The sequence below is a fragment of the Panthera leo genome, chromosome A2 (genome assembly GCF_018350215.1).
Source record: "Panthera leo isolate Ple1 chromosome A2, P.leo_Ple1_pat1.1, whole genome shotgun sequence".
Classification (NCBI taxonomy): domain Eukaryota; kingdom Metazoa; phylum Chordata; class Mammalia; order Carnivora; family Felidae; genus Panthera; species Panthera leo.
In genome coordinates this window covers 40,464,827-40,486,465 of record NC_056680.1, presented here as the reverse complement: position 1 = coordinate 40,486,465, position 21,639 = coordinate 40,464,827, and the positions used below count along the sequence as shown (strand labels likewise).

Genomic DNA, 21,639 nt, shown 5'->3' with positions numbered 1-21,639 from the left:
AAATGGAGAATAGTATAGTACTTACCATTTTTAGTTATTAGAAGGATGAAACAGTGGACACAGGGTACTCCCTACCTGCCTGCTGTCTAGCGTGTAGTCAGTAAATAGAAGCAGTTGCCCAACTGTGTACTTAAAATTGAGATATGCACGTGGGGAGACACATGAATGTGCTGGGATTAGTGCATTAGTGAGGCGGCTGTGAGAGAGAAAGGCAGGGAGAAATCCAGACAGTGAAGGGTTAGTCTGCAGTGGCCCCATGCAGGGTGCTGTGATGCTGGGCAGGGCTGCCTGTTGAGGATGGCTGATCTAGCACAGCACCCACAGTCTCGCTGACCCTTCTCTCTTGGAAGAGTGTTGATAGAATCCAGATGTCAGTTTGGAGACCTATCTTTGTCACAGGGGGATAAATGTTGGGGAAAACACTTAATGCTCATTTTAGGTTGTGATTTTGATTTCTTTCGAATCCTACTTATGACCTTATAGGGTGTGTGTGTGTGTTTGAGAGACAGGGGTGAGGATGGAGGGAGAGAGAGAAGAGGTACAGAGTGTGCATTTGCTTATTCTTATCCATTGCTCTTTCACTTGAAGCGGTCGATTGAACTACGTTAAAGTCCTCCCTTTCTCCTTTAGAATATGGGTTTTTTCTTTTCTGTGTAAAGAGAAACATTTTATATTTTCATTGTTACTTTTTAACAAATGGGATTTATATGTATTTCTGTATACAGAAATTATTTTTAAAATAGATCATCTTACGGCCTTATGGCAACTCCAGAATTTGGAGTTTCTGTGGAAGATCCTGAAATTACTTTTCAAATGCTTTTGTTTGGAAACAACACATACTTGGGCCGTTTAACTTATAAATCCATCTGTTAATCACTAGAAATTTAATCCACACACTTGGAGAGAATTCATCCCAGTGCTGTTTGGAAAGAAGTTCATGAACAAGCTGTGAGGGTTTTTTTTTTATGAGCTTGTTGGAGCTTTTTGATTTTAAATAAAGGAAGGAGTTTGAGCAGCGAGCCGTCGCTTTTCCCAGAAAGTTTCAGTCCAGACTTTGAAAGATCTAAAGGGATTTGAGATCGGAGATGAGAATTTATTAGGATTGGGGTGCTGGTGGTGAGCTTTTCTAATGTAAATCAGAGCACGCATAAAACACCTATTTTCACAATCAAATTGTTGGGTGCTTAAAAGTTTTAATAGTACTTTGTGCTGGTGAGGCTATGCAAAAACACTCTCATGAGCTACGAGTGCTTAATTTGGCAATGCCCGTCAAATCTACATATCCTTGGACCACCAGTTGCATTGCTAGGGATATGCCCTAGATAAATACCGCAAAAGATATTTCATTGTACAGGTTGGAAGAAGGTATGAGACACATCATTGTCTCTGAGAATGACAAATGGAAGCTGCTTACTATCCCATTACTGGGATACCGTTCAGCCATTTAAGGGAGTGAGGTAGAAAGGAAGACTGGAGAAAAGTCCCTAAGATTTGTGAAGTTACGTGAAAGAGGCAAGGTGCACAAGAATTGAGAGAGCACACTCCTGTTTGTATGCATGAAAAAGGAACAGATACATGTTGAAGAAAGGTGATCTATGAAAAATGTTTTGGAAAGGGTATAGAAACTGCTGAAAGATGCTATAAAGGGGAAAAGGACACTGGGTAGGAGGTAGCAAGGACTTACACATTTTGATAGGTTTTGAAACATCGTACCATGTGCATGTATTAATTTTAGATTAAAACAGAAATTAGGGTAACAGATGGGCTTTCACCCCATTGCCACTTTTGACATAAGCTTGAGTCCATCATAGTTTAAGAGTGTAAGCTTTAACCAAGTTAATGCCTAGCATTCATGTGTGTGTTTTTTTAACCCAAAGGACAACCAAGATGGATCGTCCACTGAAGGAATCTTTGTATCCAAAATAGTTGACAGTGGGCCCGCAGCCAAGGACGGAGGCCTGCAAATTCATGACAGGATTATTGAGGTATGTGAATGCTGGGCAGTGTCTTTTAATAGGCTGAATGCCATCCCGTCTTCATCCGGTTCAGTTTGGTCAGGGAGGGAGGCCTGAACCCTCCTGATGGTTGGGCAGGAGAACTCTCCCATTGTGTGGGACTTTATGGAGCGCTGATTGCCTTGGTGTTAAGTTTTTGTTTTTATTAAATATAGAGAAGCCAGATTATGAGTGTCATGTTCACAATTTGGCTCTCTTCCTTTAACCTTGCATCTGTTTTGTGGGCTTCAGTTACAGTTTTGTGCGAAAGCCGTTGGAGAGTTGTCTGTTAGTTAGAACCAGATGAGCAACCCGTTGTGCACATTGTGTCGGTGTTCACGTTGGTTCCCAGGGTAAGATCGTGGTAGCTCTGGGGGCTTGCTCATGTCCTCCCAGCTCGCAGCACACAGTTACTGCTACAAATGCATCGTTCTGTCTTCTGTTGCCGGTTTTACCAAGTGATGGTCCAGGGATGTGCAGGCAAAGTTTGATAGGATAGTCACTCACAGCATTCCCAACTCTCTCTATTCAGTTCTTCATGGAGCATTTTAAGGTTTTATAGAGCAGGTTTGTGGATTTTCTATGGAGGAGGTAGATCTCTTGGCCCACCATCCAACACACTGGAATAGGGTCACATAGATGGCCTCAGATGCCCCAGGTTGCCCAAAGGGAGACAGTTACTCATTGTCTCCTTGTATGGGCTCTTGGTGCAAAGTTGGATACAAATGACTGTTTTCTGCTGCTGTTTTTTGATCATTTTGATTGCTCTTTTAATGGGTAAATACATGGACTAAGTGGTTGGGTCTCCTGTGAGGACAAAACTAAATAGGAGAATCCTAGGTAATATGTTGAATCCCACAAGAAAGTCTCCAAGGCCGTAGCCATGTAACTCGGCACATTAAACGGGGAACAGGAAAAGCAGCACTGTTGGTATTCCAAACACATTGGCGTAGCGTCTGTATTTCTTGAGTGTTTTCGTGGTCCGTTTCAAAACTTTGGGCCGAGTGGGAACTCTAACTATGAGATAAGCCATGAGTGGAGTTCATGTAACCCACTGGAATTTGACCACATGCTTCTCCCCAGAGAAAGGAGCCTTGGGAAGACAGAGAACAAAGTCTGGCTTTCCATTCTTGTTTGAATGAATTCCGCCATGTGCGAAGCAGAACACTTCAGGATCATTTATGTCCTCAGGAAAACATGCAGTTAAACGTCACCAGGAAAACAAACTGAACATGTTAGGGTCTAAGAGTCACTTTTCTGCGGGAGCGGGTACATCGTGGTCACTTACGTATTAAAGGGATACTTGATTTTGTTTTAAGGACATTATTAATATTGTTACATCCCCATTGACTTTTTGAAGCGTTCTTCAACTTGGAGCTCTTTTTACTGCATGTTTTAGGGTCAGTCTTTGTATTTCCCAGGTCAGGGGAGTGGATTTTCCCGAAGAGAAATTGGCTTGGACAAGAGCACTTTCTCAAGAGCTCAAAGGCATACTTACTGTCTTTTTTTTTTTTTTTTTTTTTTTTCTTTTTGTCTGAGAGAGAAAGAATACATTTTCTGAGGCTATTGTTCAGAAAGATAAGTACAGCTTCCGTTGCCAGGGGTTTGGTGGAACAGCCAGTTTCTCTAAGTAATGGAATTTCATTGCTCTTATGTTTTGCAAATGAGAAATCTACAGCTGGGCAGGATTTTCTCTTGGCAGAGGGGGGATCTGTATTTGAAATGTTGAGGATGGTTTCTGGTAAGTCACATTCCCCTTTTGGACAGTATGTAAAATATGAATCATGTCCCAGTGTTGAGATGGAAAGAAGGATGATCGCAACAGAGAAACAACATATGTGTCATTGCAATCGGCACACCGTGCCCTTCTCTGTTAAACCCTGATCTCCTTTGACATGATACGGTAATTCCCATGACTGAAAAAAGTGTACCCTGTTTCACCTCGTCTGTGTCGGAGTTGATTACTGGGCACGAATTTGATGATTTTAACTGTGCCTGTGTTTCATCACCAAGGAGAGTCAGGCGCTTTCTACTTTCCTACCATATTTCTTCCTTTTCGGGGGAGTGGGCCAACTACCAGCAGACCTTCCCCGTAAGAACTTGAATTCTCATGAAAGGGTGCTTCTGTGAAATCCACGGAGACTCACTGAGTCTCGTGCTTTACTGCGGTCTTTAGGCTCTTGCTGCTGCTGTCTGCTCCCTGAGACCAAAGCCAGGCCGCCTCCCTTCAGTTTTTTTCTAACAAATAGTGTTTCACTGCCCCCGATACTGTCGTGAAATGAAATTTACAAAGAAAGTAATAGATGCATACACCCCTACTTGTAAGATCTCTATGTACTGTAATAGAAAAGTGAAAATGAAGATAACTGATAATAAATCCCACGTATCAGGGTGTATGTGTGCAGATACGGTGACGTTGGAAGGTACCCTGAAGGTGCCAGGTGCTGGCGCCCCCTGCTAGACCCAACCTGATGTACCAGCTGGAGAGGCTGCCAGAGCGGGAAGGTGGTGCTGGGGACTCTGGCACTGGGAGCGCTGTCGCCATCCGCGATTGAATTTTCTGCAGTGGTGAACAGGTTGTGGTTGAGTTCTGGCACAACCAAGTCCAGTCTTCTTGTGACTTGCACACTTCCGTGTTTGTGTGTGTGTGTATTTTTATTTTTTTTTATTTATTTATTTTTTTTTTGGGACAGAGAGAGACAGAGCATGAACGGGGGAGGGGCAGAGAGAGAGGGAGACACAGAATCGGAAACAGGCTCCAGGCTCCGAGCCATCAGCCCAGAGCCTGACGCGGGGCTCGAACTCACGGACCGCGAGATCGTGACCTGGCTGAAGTCGGACGCTTAACCGACTGCGCCACCCAGGCGCCCCTGTGTGTGTGTATTTTTAATGTGTGCTGAAATAAACATAACCCAATCTTGACCATTTAACTATTTTTAGTCTTACCCTTCTGTGGCATTTACACGGTCATGCAGCCATCACCACCATCCATCTCCAGAGGTTTCCCATCTTCCTTCAGTGAAACTCCCCCCCCCCCACCCCCCCCACCCCCCCCCCGTGAAACAACTCCATGCTCTTTCTGCCCCCAGCTCCTGGCAACCACCATTCTATTTTCTGTTTCTGTGCATTTGACTACTGTAGGCACTCCGTGTAAGTGGAATCATGCAGTATTGCTCCTTTTGTGTCTGGCTCATTCCGTCTGACATGATTCATCCTCCAGGTTCGTCCCTATTGTAAGATCTGCTTCCTTTTTATGGCTGAATACTCTCCCACTGTGTATTGATGCCTATACCACATTTCGTTTATCTCCGTATTGACGGACACTGGGTTTGCTCCCACTTTTTGACTCTTGTGAATAATGCTGCTATGAACAAGGGTGTACAATCTGTATATATTTAACTGAAAAAAAAAAAAACCCTTAGTGTTTAAATATGAAACAAAGTTAGGTTCTCCACTCCAATAATTATAAAACGTCTGTTATTTTATCTTCACAAAAGTCTGGCAGGATTTGTGTCAGTTGCATTGGAGGCTTAATGTGCATTGCATGGGACTGTGTGCATTGTAGGACTTGGAGCCTCCTTGGCCCCCTCCCCAATCCTTGTGCCAGTGAATGCCCCCACAGATTTCCAGTACTACCTCAGGGAATGGTGGGGGTACCAGAGAGAATCACTGGAGTGGAGATTTATCTTACTCCAAAACCTTATGATGCACAGTGAGTTGCTCAGGAGCAGAGCTGTGAATGTGTCCCCCCCCCCCCCCTTGTAGCCTGACTGCTGGAGTTTCCTGTCTGGGGGCCCTCAAGGCCTGAGAAGGCCTGAGCTGGCTCATTCTGGGGCTAGAAGTCTTGGGCCCCCTCTGATCAAGTGTCCTCCCAGCCCACATAGCTACAGCTTTGGAGCCTGACTATTCCAGGAGCCCACACCCAATATTTGCATGCCGTGTTCTCCTGTCTGCTTTGGATTGGGACAGACAGATTGTTGTGCCCACCCTGCCTCACATCTGACACTGAGATACAGCAAGTTCCAACTTACTCAGTATTTCCTTGTGATTGTGTGTGTGTGTGTGTGTTTTCTCCCTGTCCTTAATTATGAGCTGCCTCAGACCCTTTTCATAACTTCTCACCTCACCTTTGATTGCATGTAGTCAGCTCCTCTTTAGAAATTTAATTTCCCCACAGTACCTTTTGTGTACCATAAATACCCCAGTGGTTTAGTTTCTCTGCCTCAGAGCCTAGTCTGCTTTATGAACTCCCTTTCAAAGACAACGCACTACTCTTCATATCTCAGTACCACCACATTTCTTAAAGGAACTTTGCTTTTGTTCTTTGTAACAGTTTGAAACCTTTGGAAAAATCTGCCCAGTGCCAGCTGAGTATGTGTTAACCAATGTAAACAGAATCCATCACAAATAGAGTGCTTTTTTCTGTGACCTCTAGAGTCTACTCTGGACCACCAGTCACATTCTGCCCAATTCTACTGTAAGTGATTTGGAGAAACCAAAAGGTGAAAAATCACATATGGTTGATATTACCCTGAAAAATCCCTTAGGGATGTTCCATGTGGGGAGCATACATCTCTCCCTGAGTCCATCCAGCCGATTTCCCTAGCATTGGAGCATCTCGCTCTTCCCTCAGTTGACTACCATATGAGGTATTTGATTTGTTATGCAAATACCTCATTGGGCATAGTGCTCATGCCAAGAAAAGCACATCAAAACCAAAGCCTACTAGGGAACTGGCAAATTCACTTGGAGGCATGTGCTATCGGTATATTAGTTTCTTGGTTCAAATTTTTTTTTTTTTTTTTTTTGTAGCTACATGGCTGGCATGGCAAATGCATGACCACATGATGTAGTTCCAGAGCAACTCTTAAACCACTTGTAGAGGCCGCCCACATTTATTTATTTATTTATTGATGGCCAGTTTTCAGGCTTCTTAGGTTGGAGAACTGAGCTCACAGCTGCATTGTGCGAGACTCCCATGTGGTAGTGAGCGTACTTGTGTGACAGTTGTTGGGTTAAATGCAGTGTCCTGTTGTACTTGGAGAGTGCAGATGTGGAGTGCAGTGAAAGTGGACGGTGGCCCAGAGCCATTATTTTGTACCGTCGCCTGTAAATACAGGTTCCCCTTGAAAGTGTGAGGATATGAAGACCCACGGTTGTGGTCACAGAGGCCGTGAGACCTCAGCGGCTTTTGTGTACTCCAGTTACTCTGTTTTGTTTGCTGTAGGTCTGGTTAGCCTGTCATTGCTAATAAGGCTGGGTTGCAGGACGGACCAGAAAGCTTTAACAATACCTTTCCTTCCAGAACCAGGCTTTGATAGAACACGATGAGATTTTACCGTTTGTTATTGTTAGAAGATACTGTTCTGAGACCAATAAAAATTGCAGAATGGCCTATCATTCACCTGATGAAGCATTTATTTAAAAAAAAAAAAAAAACAACTTGGGGTGCCTGGGTGACTCGGTCGGTTTAGCATCTGACTTCAGTTCAGGTCATGATCTCGAGGTTCTTGAGTTTGAGGCCTGTGATGGGCTCTGTGCCAGCAGCTCGGAGCCTGGAGCCTGCTTTGGATGCTGTGTCTCCCTCTGTCTCTGCCCCTCCTCCAGTCACTCTCTTTGTCTCTGTCTCTCTCTCTCTCAAAAAAAAAAAAAAAATTAAAAAAAAATTACTGTCTTTTATTAAGACTCTCTTTTTATTATCATATTGACTTTTATTTTGACATAATTTCAGATATATGTAAATGAATTCCTGCATAATCTTTTCCCAGATTTGCCAAATATTGACATCTATTACATTTACTTGAATTCTTTTCTCTGTCTACTCTTAATCCCTAAATATATCAGTGTGTGTGTTTTTTAGCAATAAGACATTACTTTACAGAACTGGAGTACAGTTGTCTAAATCAGGAAATTCACATGGGGGGTGTTGTTAATCTACCAAATTTATTCAGATTTCACTAATAATCTTTATAATGTCCGTTACAGTGAGAGAAAATCTTAGATCATATGTTTTATTTAGTTGTCATATTTCTTTAGTGTCTCTTACTTGACAGCAATTGTTGAAGTTTTTTGTCTTTTACAGAAAAGGTCATTTGTAGAGTGCCTCTCAGTTTGGATCTGTTTGTTGCTCATGAATATGGATTTAGGTCATATATTTTGAATGGGAATACCACAGAAGTGATAGTGTGTCCTTCTCAGCACATCCTGTTGGGAGTCACATGATGTCAATTGGTGACATAAATTTGGACTGCTTGGTTCAAGTCCTGTCTGCCAGACTTCTCCACTATCCAGTTGTTTTCTCCTTTACCTCATATCTTATAGGGGGATATTTTGTGGCTATGTAAATATTTCGCTGCTCCTCAAACTTTAATACACTGGTTTTAGCATTCTTTTATGGTTTTTACTTGAATTGATCAGTATTAGGGTGGTTGACAAGCGGTTATTTTCTAATTGCGTTCCTTCTGTGTTTATTAGTTGGCTTTCCACTATAAGAAAGAGTACTCTTTCTTCATCTAAAAGTCAGTCTTTTTGGTGTTGACATGTAAAATGCAGCAAACACCTCCATAGTATTTGGGTTTGTTTTTTTTTTCTTCTCCTGCCCCTCTGTTGAACCATTTTCATTTTACCCTAATGTCCTATACTAAAGCAATGGAAGACACTGGCAAAATAATGTTCCTCTAAAATGCAGCCAATTTCTTTCATCCTAATGGTGGAAAAAGCCCTGTGTTTTAGATCAAGATGCCCAAGTTGAAGTTGTGCCCAGTTACTGACTCTGTGGTCTTGGTATCCTCAGTGGTGAGCCTTGATTTCTTCATCTCTAAAAGAGGAAGAGCATTACTGTCTCCCTTACCTGTCATGCTGTGTGGGTGGATCAAGGAGATAATGCAGGTCGAAAGATTGTTGCTATTAAGTACAAATAGGAAGAATTGATTTTCTTTTAAATTAAAATTTTAGCTTCTGACCCAAGAACTTAATACCAAAGCTAAACATAGAAGTCAGCAAAAATAATTTTGAGATCTGTTTTCCTCTTACGTGTTTTGGCAAGAATATAGTGCTGCTATAGGATTATTGAGAAAACTCTGACCTGTTTCAAGGAGTATTTGTCTCTCGAATTAACATTGTGACCAGTTAAAACCAAATATACCCTCTCTGATCTATATTAATTGCTTTCTAATGACTGTACTGATGTATTGACTTTGTTATGTGTATTAGTGTTGTTGCTGTCTTACTATTGGGCTATTAAAACTAGCTTTTGGAAAAAAAAAAAAAACCAAGAACAACTAGGTTTTCACTGAACATCTTTGTAACAGACATCCCTGCACACCAGCCAGATAAACATACAACTTAGATGAAGAACAGAACATATGGCATGATGCAATTTGTGTATTTTAAAAGCATTTCTATATATTTGTCTTTTCATAGGAAAAATCCTCTGAGCTAATAAACATTTTATAGTTCTTAATTTTGTGGGGGATTGGGGGGAGACTTGAAATTTCTGAAGTCAGCTCATACGTGGAACTTGAGAAACTTCATAGAAGACGATGGGGGAAGGGAAGGGGAAAAAAATAGTTACAAATAGGGAGGAAGGGAGGTAGTCAAACCAAAAGAAACTCTTTTTTTTTTAAATCATTTGTTTATTTTTGAGAGAGAGGAACAGAGTGCAAGCAGGGGAGGGTCAGAGAGAGGAGACACAGAATCTGAAGCAGGCTCCAGGCTCTGAGCTGTCAGCACAGAGCCCAACACGGGGCTGGAACTCAAGAGCTGTGAGATCATGACCTGAGCCTGAGTCAGATGCTTAACAGGCTGAGCCACCCAGGTGCCCCAACCATAAGAGACCTTTAAATACAGAGAACAAACTGAGGGTTGATGGGTGGGGGAGAGGGGAAAATGGGTGATGGGCATTGAGGAGGGCACTTGTTGGGATGAGCACTGGGTGTTGTATGGAAGCTATGAATCACTGAAATCTACCCCCAAACCAAGAACACACTGTACATGCTGGATGTTAGCCAATTTGACAATAAGTTTTATTAAAAAAAAAAAAAAAAAGATGGTGAAGCTAAACAATAAAAATAAAAAAATAAATTTCTCAAGTAACATTAATGTTGGACGTCTCCAAAGTGAGCATTAGTTTTCTAATCCATAAATAAGTAAAGATGAAACATGTGATGTTGGAAGTTTCTTCTCAGTTTTTTAAGAAATTTTTTTCTTACGTTTATTTATTTTTTTTGAGAGAGAGAGAGAGAGAGAGAGAGAGAGAGAGAGAGAGAGACACCAAGCACGAGTGGGGGAAAAGCAGAGAGAGCATGGGACACAGAATCCAAAGCAGGCTCCAGGCTCTGAGCTGTCAGCACAGAGCCCGACGCAGGACTCAAACCCATGACCATGGGATCATGACCTGAGCCACCCAGGCGTGACTTTCTTCTTCGTTTTGAATGTCACAAGGCTGGCTCCTGCTCACAGTTCTTGAAAACGTTATTTGACGTTCTCCTGTCTGAAAGCTCATGGCCTCTGCCCCATATATGGACACGTGCAGGCAGCTAGCTTTATGCTGAAACTCTAGAATCAGGGCCCTGGACACTCCTCTTTGGCAGAGCACCTCCCCCCTGTTCTCAGCGTAAGTTGATCAAAGTTCACTGATGTTGGCCTGTGTACTTGTGCAGGAGTTCCGGTTCTACTGAAGTTTTAAATCTATCCCTCATGGTCCTCTTTTAATAAAAAGATTTAATTAGATCACCCACAGAGTACTTGAAAATCTAGAATAAATCAGAAGGGACTGGTGTCCCCGTTAAATTTTCTGAATAAAAATTCGGCCAAAAAAAGTATAATTTGGTAATTTCCCAAGGAAAACAAAATAAAACCGCAAACCTTTTGATAGCTGTACAGATAAAATGCATTTTATATTCACTCATCTTCTTTACACATGATGTCTAGACACTTAACCTTTAAGTATGGGGGGGGGGGTTTGAGAACAATTTTGTTTAAAATAAGGTTTTGTCTTTCTGTCACTATAAGGCAAAGAGAGCTGGAGAGACACAGGTCTGGGGACCCTTCAGAGCAGCAGACTGGCATCATTTTGGAAACAGAAACTAAGCCCATTGCCTATAGATTAGGGTGCGGTGAGCAGGAGGAGGGAGCAGGAGGAGGGAGCGTTGATTTGGAAATTGTCAGTGCAAATTGCAAATGGGAAGACTTGGGGTGGATGGCAGCTGTGTGTGCTGATTTGCCATTATGCCACTTTCACTGGGGACTCTGAATACCCCGGGGGGGGGGGGGTGGGAAGTGGCGGCAGCATTTCCTCTAATGATGATGAATGGTTCCCAGGAGCCTCACCAGGAAGCGCAGCTGGGACAGAGCCTGTCTGCCTCTGCCACACTGAGTGCCACACTACACCGAGTGCCACACTGCTCCAAGGAGACCTTTTTACCATTTACCTGTCTTTGTCTATTTTGGTAGCCGTTTGAACTGCACAGAGTCTGTGTCCCACCCATTTTCTCCTGAGGGTGGCACTCCCTGCTGTCTTTTTGGCTCCTCTGATTCTTTGAACTTCCATCTTTCATCGCTTCCTCTTTTCCTGCTGGTGCTAGGGAGTCATTTGACAGCTCTTGCCGGGCAGGGGAACTGAAAGCCTACGCATGTTGGTTTTCCAACTCCTCTTCCACCTCTCAAAAGAGACCTTCTGCTGCGTTTTAAAATGTGCTAAATATATATGTTTTTTATTTTTCAATCCTTTGAGAAACTCTAGGAATGGAATCAATTTTGACAGTCTCTAATCAAAGAAAAAAATTTTTATTCTTTTCACAGAATGATTGTTACTAAGAAATACAGTGTTTCCAGACACCATGATTTTTTTTTTTTTTTTTTTTTTTTTTGCTGTGAGACTTTCTGTTTTATTTTACTTATTTATTTTTTAATAAAATTTATTGTCAAACTGGTTCACATCCAGTGTGTACAGTGTGCTCTTGATTTTGGGGTGGATTCCTGTGACTCATCGCTTACATACAACGCCCAGTGCTCATCCCGACAAGTGCCTTCCTCACCGCCCATCACCCATTTTCCCCTCTCCTCCACCCATCAACCCTCAGTTTGTTCCCTGTGTTTAAGAGTCTCTTATGGTTTGCCTCTCTCCCTTTCTGTAACTATTTTTCCCCCTTCTCTTCTGCCATGGTCTTCTGTTAAGTTTCTCAAGTTCCACATATGAGTGAAAACATATGATACCTGTCTTTCTCTGACTGAGTTATTTCACTCAGCGTAATACCTTCCATTTCCACCCACGTTGCTGCAAATGGCATGATTTCATTCTTTCTCATGGTCAAGTAGTGTTCCATTGCATATATAAACCACATCTTCTTTATCCATTCATCAGTTGGTGGGCACTTGGGCTCTTTCCATAATTTGGCTGTGGTTGAAAGTGCTGCTATGAACATTGGGGTACATGTGCCCCTATGCATCAGCACTCCTGTATCCTTTGGATAAATTCCCAGGAGTGCTATTGTGTAGGGTAGTTCTATTTTTAAGTTTTTAAGGAACCTCCACACTGCTTTCTGGAGTGGCTGCACCAGTTTGCATTCCCACCAGCAGTGGAAGAGGATTCCCATTTCTCCACATCGTTGCCAACATCTGTTGTTTCCTGAGTTGTTCATTTTAGCCACTCTGACCGGTGTGAGGTGGTATCTCAGTATGGTTTTGATTTGTATTTCCCTGATGAGGAGTGATATTGAGCATCTTTTTATGTGCCTGTTAGCCATCTGGATGTCTTTTTGGAAGAGTGTCTATTCATGTCTTCTGCCCGTTTCTTCACTGGATTATTTGTTTTTCGGGTGTGGAGTTTGGTAAGTTCTTTATAGATTTTGGATACTAACCCTTCATCCAATACGTCATTTGCAAATACCTTTTCCCATTCTTTCGGTTGCCTTTTAGTTTTGTGATTGTCTCCTTTGCAGTGCAGAAACTTTTGATCTTGATGAGGTCCCAATAGTTCATTTTTGCTTTTAATTCCCTTGCCTTTGGAGGTGTGTCGAGCAAGAAATTGCTGTGGCTCAGATCACAGAGGTTGTTGCCTGCTTTCTCCTGTAGGGTTTTGATGGTTTCTTATCTCACATTTAGGTCTTTGATCCATTTTGAGTTTATTTTTGTGTATGGTTTAAGAAAGTGGTCTAGTATCAGTCTTCGGCATGTTGCTATCCAGTTCTCCCAACACCATTTGCTAAAAAGACTGTCTTTTTTCCATTGGATACTCTTTCCTGCTTTATCAAAGATCAGTTGGCCATCCATTTGTGGGTTCACTTCTGTGTTCTATATTCTATTCCATTGGTCTGTATGTCTATTTTTGTGCCAGTACCATACTGTCTTGATGATTACAGCTTTGTAGTAGAGGCTAAAGCCAGACACAACGATTTGAGAATTCATTAGGCAGACACTTGGAACTCCTACCTAAAAAATTATTAAGTGTTTGTTTAAAAATTTGGGAGGAAGATGATTATATAGAATGATACGGTTGTGGCTTATTGAAATTTTTCAGGTTGTGGGAACGCCCGGGTGGCCCAGTCTGATGAGTGTCCAACTCTTGATTTCAGCTCAGGTCATGATTCCAGGGTCATGGGATCAAGCCCCATGTCAGCCTCAGCACTCAGTATGGAGCCTGCTTAAGATTGTCTCTTTCCGTGTCCCTTTGCCCCTCTCCCCAGCTCACATGCTCACTCACTGTCTCTCTCTCAAAACAAAAATAAAATCTTAAAAAAAATCTTCATGTTGTGTGATTCTTAGGATAGTAGTGGAAGAGAAATCCTTGGCTAGTGTATTATCTCTTTGTGGATGTGAATCAAATTCCCCTTATTACGAGAGAGATCAGGATCCATAGAGAGCTAAACTGTGGTCCCTGACTGTAGGGTGTTTACCTGTAAGGCCAGTATATAGAACAAGATGGCTGACACTAGGGTTATAAGAAAGCCGGTCAGTACATAGAATGGTTAAGAGTCACACACTCTGAAATTAGAGCAAATTTTGAATTCTAGTCCTGCCATTTGCTATTGTTAGCCTTAAAACTACCAGCTATTTTTCCAGAAAATGGGTTTGTCTGGGAAGAGTAGAGAATTGGAATCTGGGATAAGCAACCTACAGCAAATCTATAGGCAAGTTCAACAAACCAAAGAGAGGAACATTATTGTATGGAAAAGGAGGAGGAAGTTGGGAAGAGTTGTTTTGAATAAAATTACATTAAAGGGAATCAGGAATTCAGGGTGATGATGATTTCTCTTTGGCTAAGTTGCCAGGGGCATTTGATTTCTTGTAGGAGATATAACACGTATCTTCCCCTACTGGGGTTTTTCTTAAAGAGTTCTGTAATTGACAGTTCTTCTTGTAATTGACGTTGAGTGTACAGCTCTCCCTACCAGCTTCTCCTTCTACCATCTCACGTCTACTTTAGCGAGGTTTCCCTGTCTAAATTTTCACACTACCCTCATGACCTTGGGCAAGCTTATTATTATTTCTGGGCACTGCTTTCTTCTGTAAAATATGGACACTGTTTCATATATTATAAGGTTGCTATAATAAAGAAAATAATGCATATGTCTGAATACTGTAAATTTGGCCCCAGAATAAACACTCGCCAGGTGGTTAGCTTTGTTGGGTTGTTTCCTGTAGCTGTGTAGAGGCTGGCCTGGAGGGACCTTGCAGCGAGCTCAAGCTTTGATGATGATTGTATGGCACAGTTTCGTGAGCCTGAAATTACAGTTGTGAGTAGATCATTTTAATTTGGTTTGGAGTTCTTTTTTAAGTTAGTGACCTTTTGAATCTGGATTGAGAAAGAGCTGTCACTTCCTAAGGCCATATAAATCACAGTAATTGATCAATCAGAAATAATTCTTAATTTACATCATAGTGTGAACAACATGGTAATTCATTGCATATGTGCTGACTTAAGTGTTCTAAAAATAAAGTAAAACAATTGCGTGTTTAATATCAGCTATTTTTAAAATGCCAGAACAGAATAAGATTTCCATTTTTAAGTTGACTCATGAAGAATGTTGGGATTTTCTTAAAACTGTGAAGGGTTTCTTTGACTACCTCATCCCTTAAGATTACAAGTCACATTTAATTTCTTTCTGTATCTTGATGCTAATATAATACACCAATGTAGAAAAATTGAAAAATACAATAAAGTATAGAGATTAAACTAGAAACCGTTACTGATAGTAACCATTGTCTCTTTAAAAAAAAAATTTTTTTTAATGATGTTTATTTTTGAGAGAGAGAGAGAGAGAGGAGGAAGGGCAGAGAGAGGGAGACACAGAATCGGAAGCAGGCTCCAGGCTCTGAGCTGTCAGCACAGAGCCCGACGTGGGGCTCGAACTCACAGACTGCGAGATCATGACCAGAGCCGAAGTCAGGCACTTACCTGACTGAGCCTCCGGGGCGCCCCAGTAAGCGTTGTCTTGACAAAAAGAGAGGAAGAGATACAATCGCCTGTGTGCCAGGATCTGATGGGGCATGGAAATTGCATAAGGGACACATATTTATTACTTGTTTTTAAACTGTCTTAACTGGGAACAGCTCAAATAAAATAGGATTAAGTACGATTTTGTTGTGGCATTGTTAATGGATTTCTAACGCTTTATATCATTTTTGGAAATACGCTTATAAGAACGTTTGGTGAGTATTGATGTTCATGGTGACTTAGAAGAGATTGCGGGTGATAAAGGAATTGTAGAGGAGGAGGAATCAAGCAAGAAAAAAAGTATTTCATCATATTTTTATTGAAAGCTCCTGATACTATCAATAGAGCAACATCTGAATTTTCTTCCGTGATTAAAAGGTAAGTTTGACTTACCTTCTACTTCATTGTTTCCTTCTAGAGGACTAGTAGTGATGGTATCACAAGCTGGTGACGGTTTTAATTTCTCCATTTGGTGCCCTAATCAGCGTCTTGGTATCTAGAGAACTAATTTCCTTTGCTGTATGAACCAGCAGAAGGAAAGTGATCACACAGGACGTTAAATGCTAAGTTTCATGGAATCATGTTCACAGAAATGTTGCCTTAATCTTGGCGTTGGGGTTTTAATGAAGTTCTAAATGACACTTTAACTTATATTACTAGACAGAGTCCTTTAATTTACTGTGTTTTGACACATAAAAGTTTTTGATTGCCTAAAGAGCTTGTAAAATAATAGGTTTTACATATTGACTCTCTATGAGTATATGAATCTGTGGGTAAGTGTGTATGCCTGAATACATAGCCCTTCCTTAAATTAACGTGAGTCACTTGCGAGATTTGCTTTTATTTTGTATGAGTCACTCAATGGAGACTCAAGACCAGTTGAAGGTCTAAGCTATTTTTAATATAGTCCCTGTTTGGTAGGTAACCTTGGTTTATACTCTGTAAGAAAGGAAAGGAGAATCCTGTGGGCAGATGGTATTATGTAAAATAGAGGCAAGGAAATCTTTGTTGTGACAAGGTGATTTAATTACCTGTGAAGCCTGCTCATAGGTAAATGTAGGTTACTTGGCCATATATACTCAGTCTTGTAAGTGAAATGCAGTCTCATCTGCTGAACTCACTAGATTTAATAGAACATATAGGGAATTACACTAATTCAGAGAGAAGAAGAGAAGAAAGGAAGTTGCTCTTTCTATCAAAATATTTTCCTTTTCCCCCTTTAGTTAGTTTGAAAGTTAAGTACATATAAGTGTCCTTTGCTTTTTGCCATAATTAGAACATTAAAGGCATTCAATGTGAGCTGTTGGTAGGTTTTTGTTATAACTGATCCCAGTTGTAAGTGAGCTCTCAACGCTTAAAATAGAGGTTTAAGGAGAGAAAAATCTGATAAGCTTCCATTCGTTCTGAATCCGTTTATTCCAGTCTTGTTAAGCGTGATACATGGGAGAAATATAAGCCAGAGGGTGTAAAAACAATGTCATATTATTTCCCTGAAGGACCAGCCATTAAACTTCTATGAACATAGGTGGGAGAGGAAATTAGGCCTTGCGATACACCGCACGACAGGAGAGAGAGTGCACCCTATCTGCAGAAAATCGGAGTGATGGATGGTCAGTTAGGCCTGTGTAGCATTTCGTACTGATCAGCAAACTGAAACAAGTGTTTGTCAAACTTCAGTCATCTATCTTCTTACCATCTCTGTGCCACCTGTTTTTGTGAAATACCTAACATTGTTTTAAAGCAACATACATTTGTTTAACTTAAACTTATTTAAAAAAAATTTTTTTTTAACGTTCATTTTATTTTTGAGACAGAGAGAGACAGAGCATGAATGGGGGAGGGTCAGAGAGAGGGAGACACAGAATCTGAAACAGGCTCCAGGCTCTGTGCTGTCAGCACAGAGCCCAACGCGGGGCTCGAACTCACGGACCATGAGATCATGACCTGAGCCGAAGTTGGACGCTCAACCGACTAAGCCACCCAGGCGCCCCTAACTTAAACTTATTTTAAAAAGGAGACTGTGTCATGATTGTAAGTGGAAAGTCATTTTCATGTGGTGTAAAGAGAAGATAGTAATAAAAATAAAAATGAAAGGGTAGAGTTGGTAAATTGCAGCTTGTACTATCACTGGCTGATCACTGATTCTGAGCCTTGCTTTCTCTTTGAGAGCAAAATTATTCTTTGGATTCATAAGGATGATGACTGGAAGCAAGCCCCAGGAGAGATTTGGGGTGTGGACCCCATTCTAATCTTCCTTTGGGTCATGGTTAATGAGTGGACTCAGGCTGTGAAAATGCATAATGATGTACATGTAAGGTTTATTGACTTCCTATACGTATGTCACACCTAGACAGTTTTATTCCTAAAAATGATGTTACCAGCATTTAGGTCCCATATTGTTTCTGTCCCCTCCACATTGCTTGGAAATTTACAACAGAAAGGTGTGCTCATTAGGTCCGTCAAGGTCCTTGAAAAGCATAGCCCAGAACCACCTACAGTACATGTCGCCTGTTTGTGACTTCATCTTTCCTGTGTGGCCATGAGCCAGTCTGGGCTAACTGCTCTGTGCAGCTACTTAAGTTTGTTTGGTTGAGGAATGAGGAGCTTTTAGAGATTACAGTCCACTACAAAGAAAAATAATTCCATCATTGTTAAAGAACTTCACAGGCAAAAGGTGAATATTAGTGTCATACGCCGCAAATCAGGGAATCCATCGTTGATCAACTTTTATTTGTTTTTATACATTAAAAAACAACAACAACAACAACCATGCTGTGGGTAGGCATTCCAGTCGTAGCTGTAGTTTGAATTCCATTCCATTCATAGTTTGTAGTATGAACATTTGTCGATTGATGCAACCCAAACATGGATCTAGGAACTGCTTGGGGTACAGAATGAATAAGTCACAGGAGTGAAAGGTACAGCATAGGAAATACAGTTAGTGGTGTTGTATAGGACTGTGGTGACAGAAGGTAGCTACTTTGGGGTTAGCACAGCATAATGTATAGCTTTATCAGAGAATCACTATGTTGTACACCTGCAATTAATGTAACACTGTGTCACCTACACTTCAGTAATGCAAACACCTGGAACAGCTCCTTGTGGAGACTGCTCTTCCAAAGACCGACAGTAAGAAATAGGTTTTATGTAAAAACAAGTGAGAGTGGGTCCTGGGTGCATATGCACAAAAATTGAAAAAAATGTTGATGAGAGATACTTGACTAGATGCAGCAGTCTGGTATTTCTGTTTTATTCTTGTCTTTTTTTCATGCTCTTTGCCACCCACCAAGTTGATGGCATGGCTCACTAAAGGGCAGTGACCAGCAGTTTAAAAACCTTCTGCTCTGGAGGACAGAGCATGTTGATAACTTCCATGTTGATAGCAGATGTCTTTTTCGGATATTATCCCTTGGAATCTGTCAGATTTGCTGAAAGCATGCCTAAGTCTCAGCTCTTACAAGAAGAATGGAATCAAATGTGACATTAGAATGTATGACCATATTTGCAAAAATAAGTCTCATTACCTATCAACTTTCCCCTTACAAAGTTCTTGCCTGAGGCAAAGTTCACGGGCTGTGCACGCCCACCAGCAGACGGATGGCATTAGTGGTCACTTGTGTTATAATATAATAGACTTACCACACAGGGACCTAAGTTCAGCCTGTGGAAGCCTAACTTGTTTCTAAGAGTGAAGCTTTCATGTGCAGGGTCATCTCTCCGATGAGATTTGTGTCTGACTGATGTTCAGGGTGGATGCTTCGTGTGGTAGGGGTCATCATTGCCTTCCAGAGTCTATGGAGAAGTGGGTAAGCTGTACCCAGATAGGCTTCTCAATTCAGCATTTGTTAGACCCTACTGGTGAGGTGTCCCTGTGACGTTCATAGGTCATTAATGAAGGACCATGGAGAGTCCCGTGTGAGGATAAGCACCCGGGATGGGAGACACATTGATAGAGCCGTGTATTTGCTGTGTTCCTGGGACCTACCACTGCGTCTGCTGCAGAGTATTCAACCAGTAAATATCCATTTCCTGAGCTGGAAATAGATTTTCAAGTCACACGATCCACCTCTGAGGGTAAAACTGCAGGAGGTCTAACATTAGAAGCATTAGAGGCAGGTGACACTATGTCATGAGGTCTCCGGGGAATTGGAGAGTTTGACAACACCTCCTGCAGACAGGTGGAATCTGCCAGTTGTCCATCCCAGAATAGCAGTGGCTTAAAATAGACCTCGCTGTCAGTGCCAGGGGGATTTAGGAGTAGAGTTCCTTTATTTGGAAACAAGGGAGTAAATTGGCTTGCCAGAGGAAAATCGTGAAGAAGCCCTATTTTGCCCCCACCTTTTTTTAAAAGATAAATATAAAGATAGCCTAAAAAAAATAAAGAGTTGAATTTTTGGTATAACACATTAGGTTTTATAAACTAAAGTTAAGAAAAACTCTACAGCATTTATGAGCTTTGTAATATATAGCATTGTAATCTTTATGTTTTACCTGTAATATAAAGCATTGTAACCTTTATGTTTTAGGTAAACCCTTTTTTAAAAAATTTACTTTTATTTTTTTATTTTTGAGAGAGAGAGAGAGAGAGAGAGAGTGAGTGAGTGTTGGAGTGGGGAGGGGCAGAGAGAGAGGGAGACACAGAATCTGAAGCAGGCTCCAGGCTCCGAGCTGTCAGCACAGAGGCCAATGGGCTCAAACTCACGAGCCACCAGTTCAAGACCTGAGCCTGAGTTGGAAGCTTAACCAACTGAGCCACCCAGGTGCCCCTAAGTAAACCCTTTTTCTTATTAGTCATGTTTAGCAATAAGATTTAGTAAACTGTGTTACCTCCAGTTAATTAAATTTATGTGCAGTAAAGTTTGCTTGTTTGTTTGTATGTATGTATGTATGTATGTATTTATAGCGGTTGTGTTTTTTGCTTATGAAGCTAAAGCCTTTACTATCCTGTTTGGATAATAAATAACTCTGGTCATCTTTGTCTTCTGTCTCATTGGCTTTGGTCTTGTCTTCCTAAAGGGCCCCATTTTAGGAACATAAAATTGATAGCAACTTCCAGCAAGTTCTGGAAGATGCCTTCACTCCTTTTTCAAGTGTGCAGTTTTCTTAGATGAAAGTTTAGCCACTATCGTTGCCATGGAATTTTCATACATGTTCCAGGAAATAATTCCTTTACCACAATTGCTTGATTAAACCAACTTGCCAGTGAAGCAGTAAACCCCAGTGGAACTTTCTGAGGGCTTCTTTGGAGGGGAATATAAATGAAGCATTAAAGAAAGGCCTGGGGAATGGTCTTCACTGCTCCTTTACCATCAGTCCCACTCCCCAGGAGGGATCTGATGAGGGAGGTGATGTTTGAAGCCTATTGGACTAAACAGATATATGTTACCTTTCTACTGTTAACCTTTCTTCTGAGACGTTTGAGATTTGTGTTCTGCGCTGAACTAATGAGAAAAAGGTGACAAGCTGGAAATAGATGAGTGTCCTCATAGAATGAATAAAAGGCTAAAAACCATGTGAATGTTAATATACATGAGTACATCAGATAGAAATTTCTTAATAGATGTTTCCTGCTCTGTTTCCCAGTAACATCTGCTAACATAAAGTTTAAAACGTGAATTCCTATGCTTTGGAATGCTAAGAGTAATAAGACAGAACAGCTATCTTAATTTTTTCATTTGAACACTTAGGCCAAGAAAAGAAGCTAAATTTGTTGTGAGTCGGGCGTTTGCTTGTACGTTTATATGCCGGCCAGCTGAAACCTGAAATGTTCCCTCTGGAAGGTGGAGGCAACCTCATCCTGAAAGTTTACTTTGAAAACAGCAACAACAAAAACATAACTTTTTGTTAGAGGTTTCAGAAGAAGACAAGAACAGTGCAGTTTCTCTCTTCTTTTGGGCGGGGGGGAATGGCAGAGTTCTTTGAAAGGGACATTTTTAAAAGTAAGTGATGTGTGTTACAGAGGTTGTAAGGATAATACTAAGCTCTGTGCATAATGAGCCACTTTCATTGACATTTGGTGATTTTGAATGCATTTGATGTACCGTTTTGCCTAGCTTGATACCCAGATGAGAATGTACAATATTAAGAATAGAATGCAGTATTATGTTTGTATCTCCTTTAGAGAAACTGCCATGAAATGTGGTTTAAGGAGGTCCTGTAAGTAACACGAGAATCTAAACCAGAAGAACTCTAGACGGATTGAAAGTAAAT

General features: G+C 41.2%; 1 protein-coding gene across 1 annotated transcript in view; it reads left to right on the top strand.

Annotated features, from left to right (window-relative positions):
* Window positions 1–21,639, top strand: part of PDZRN3 (PDZ domain containing ring finger 3) — a 241,105-nt gene that overhangs the window by 20,241 nt on the left and 199,225 nt on the right. The window contains exon 3 of the mRNA XM_042929990.1: window positions 1,878–1,985. Coding sequence (XP_042785924.1) covers window positions 1,878–1,985 — 108 coding nt within the window. The remainder of the gene's footprint in view (window positions 1–1,877; window positions 1,986–21,639) is intronic.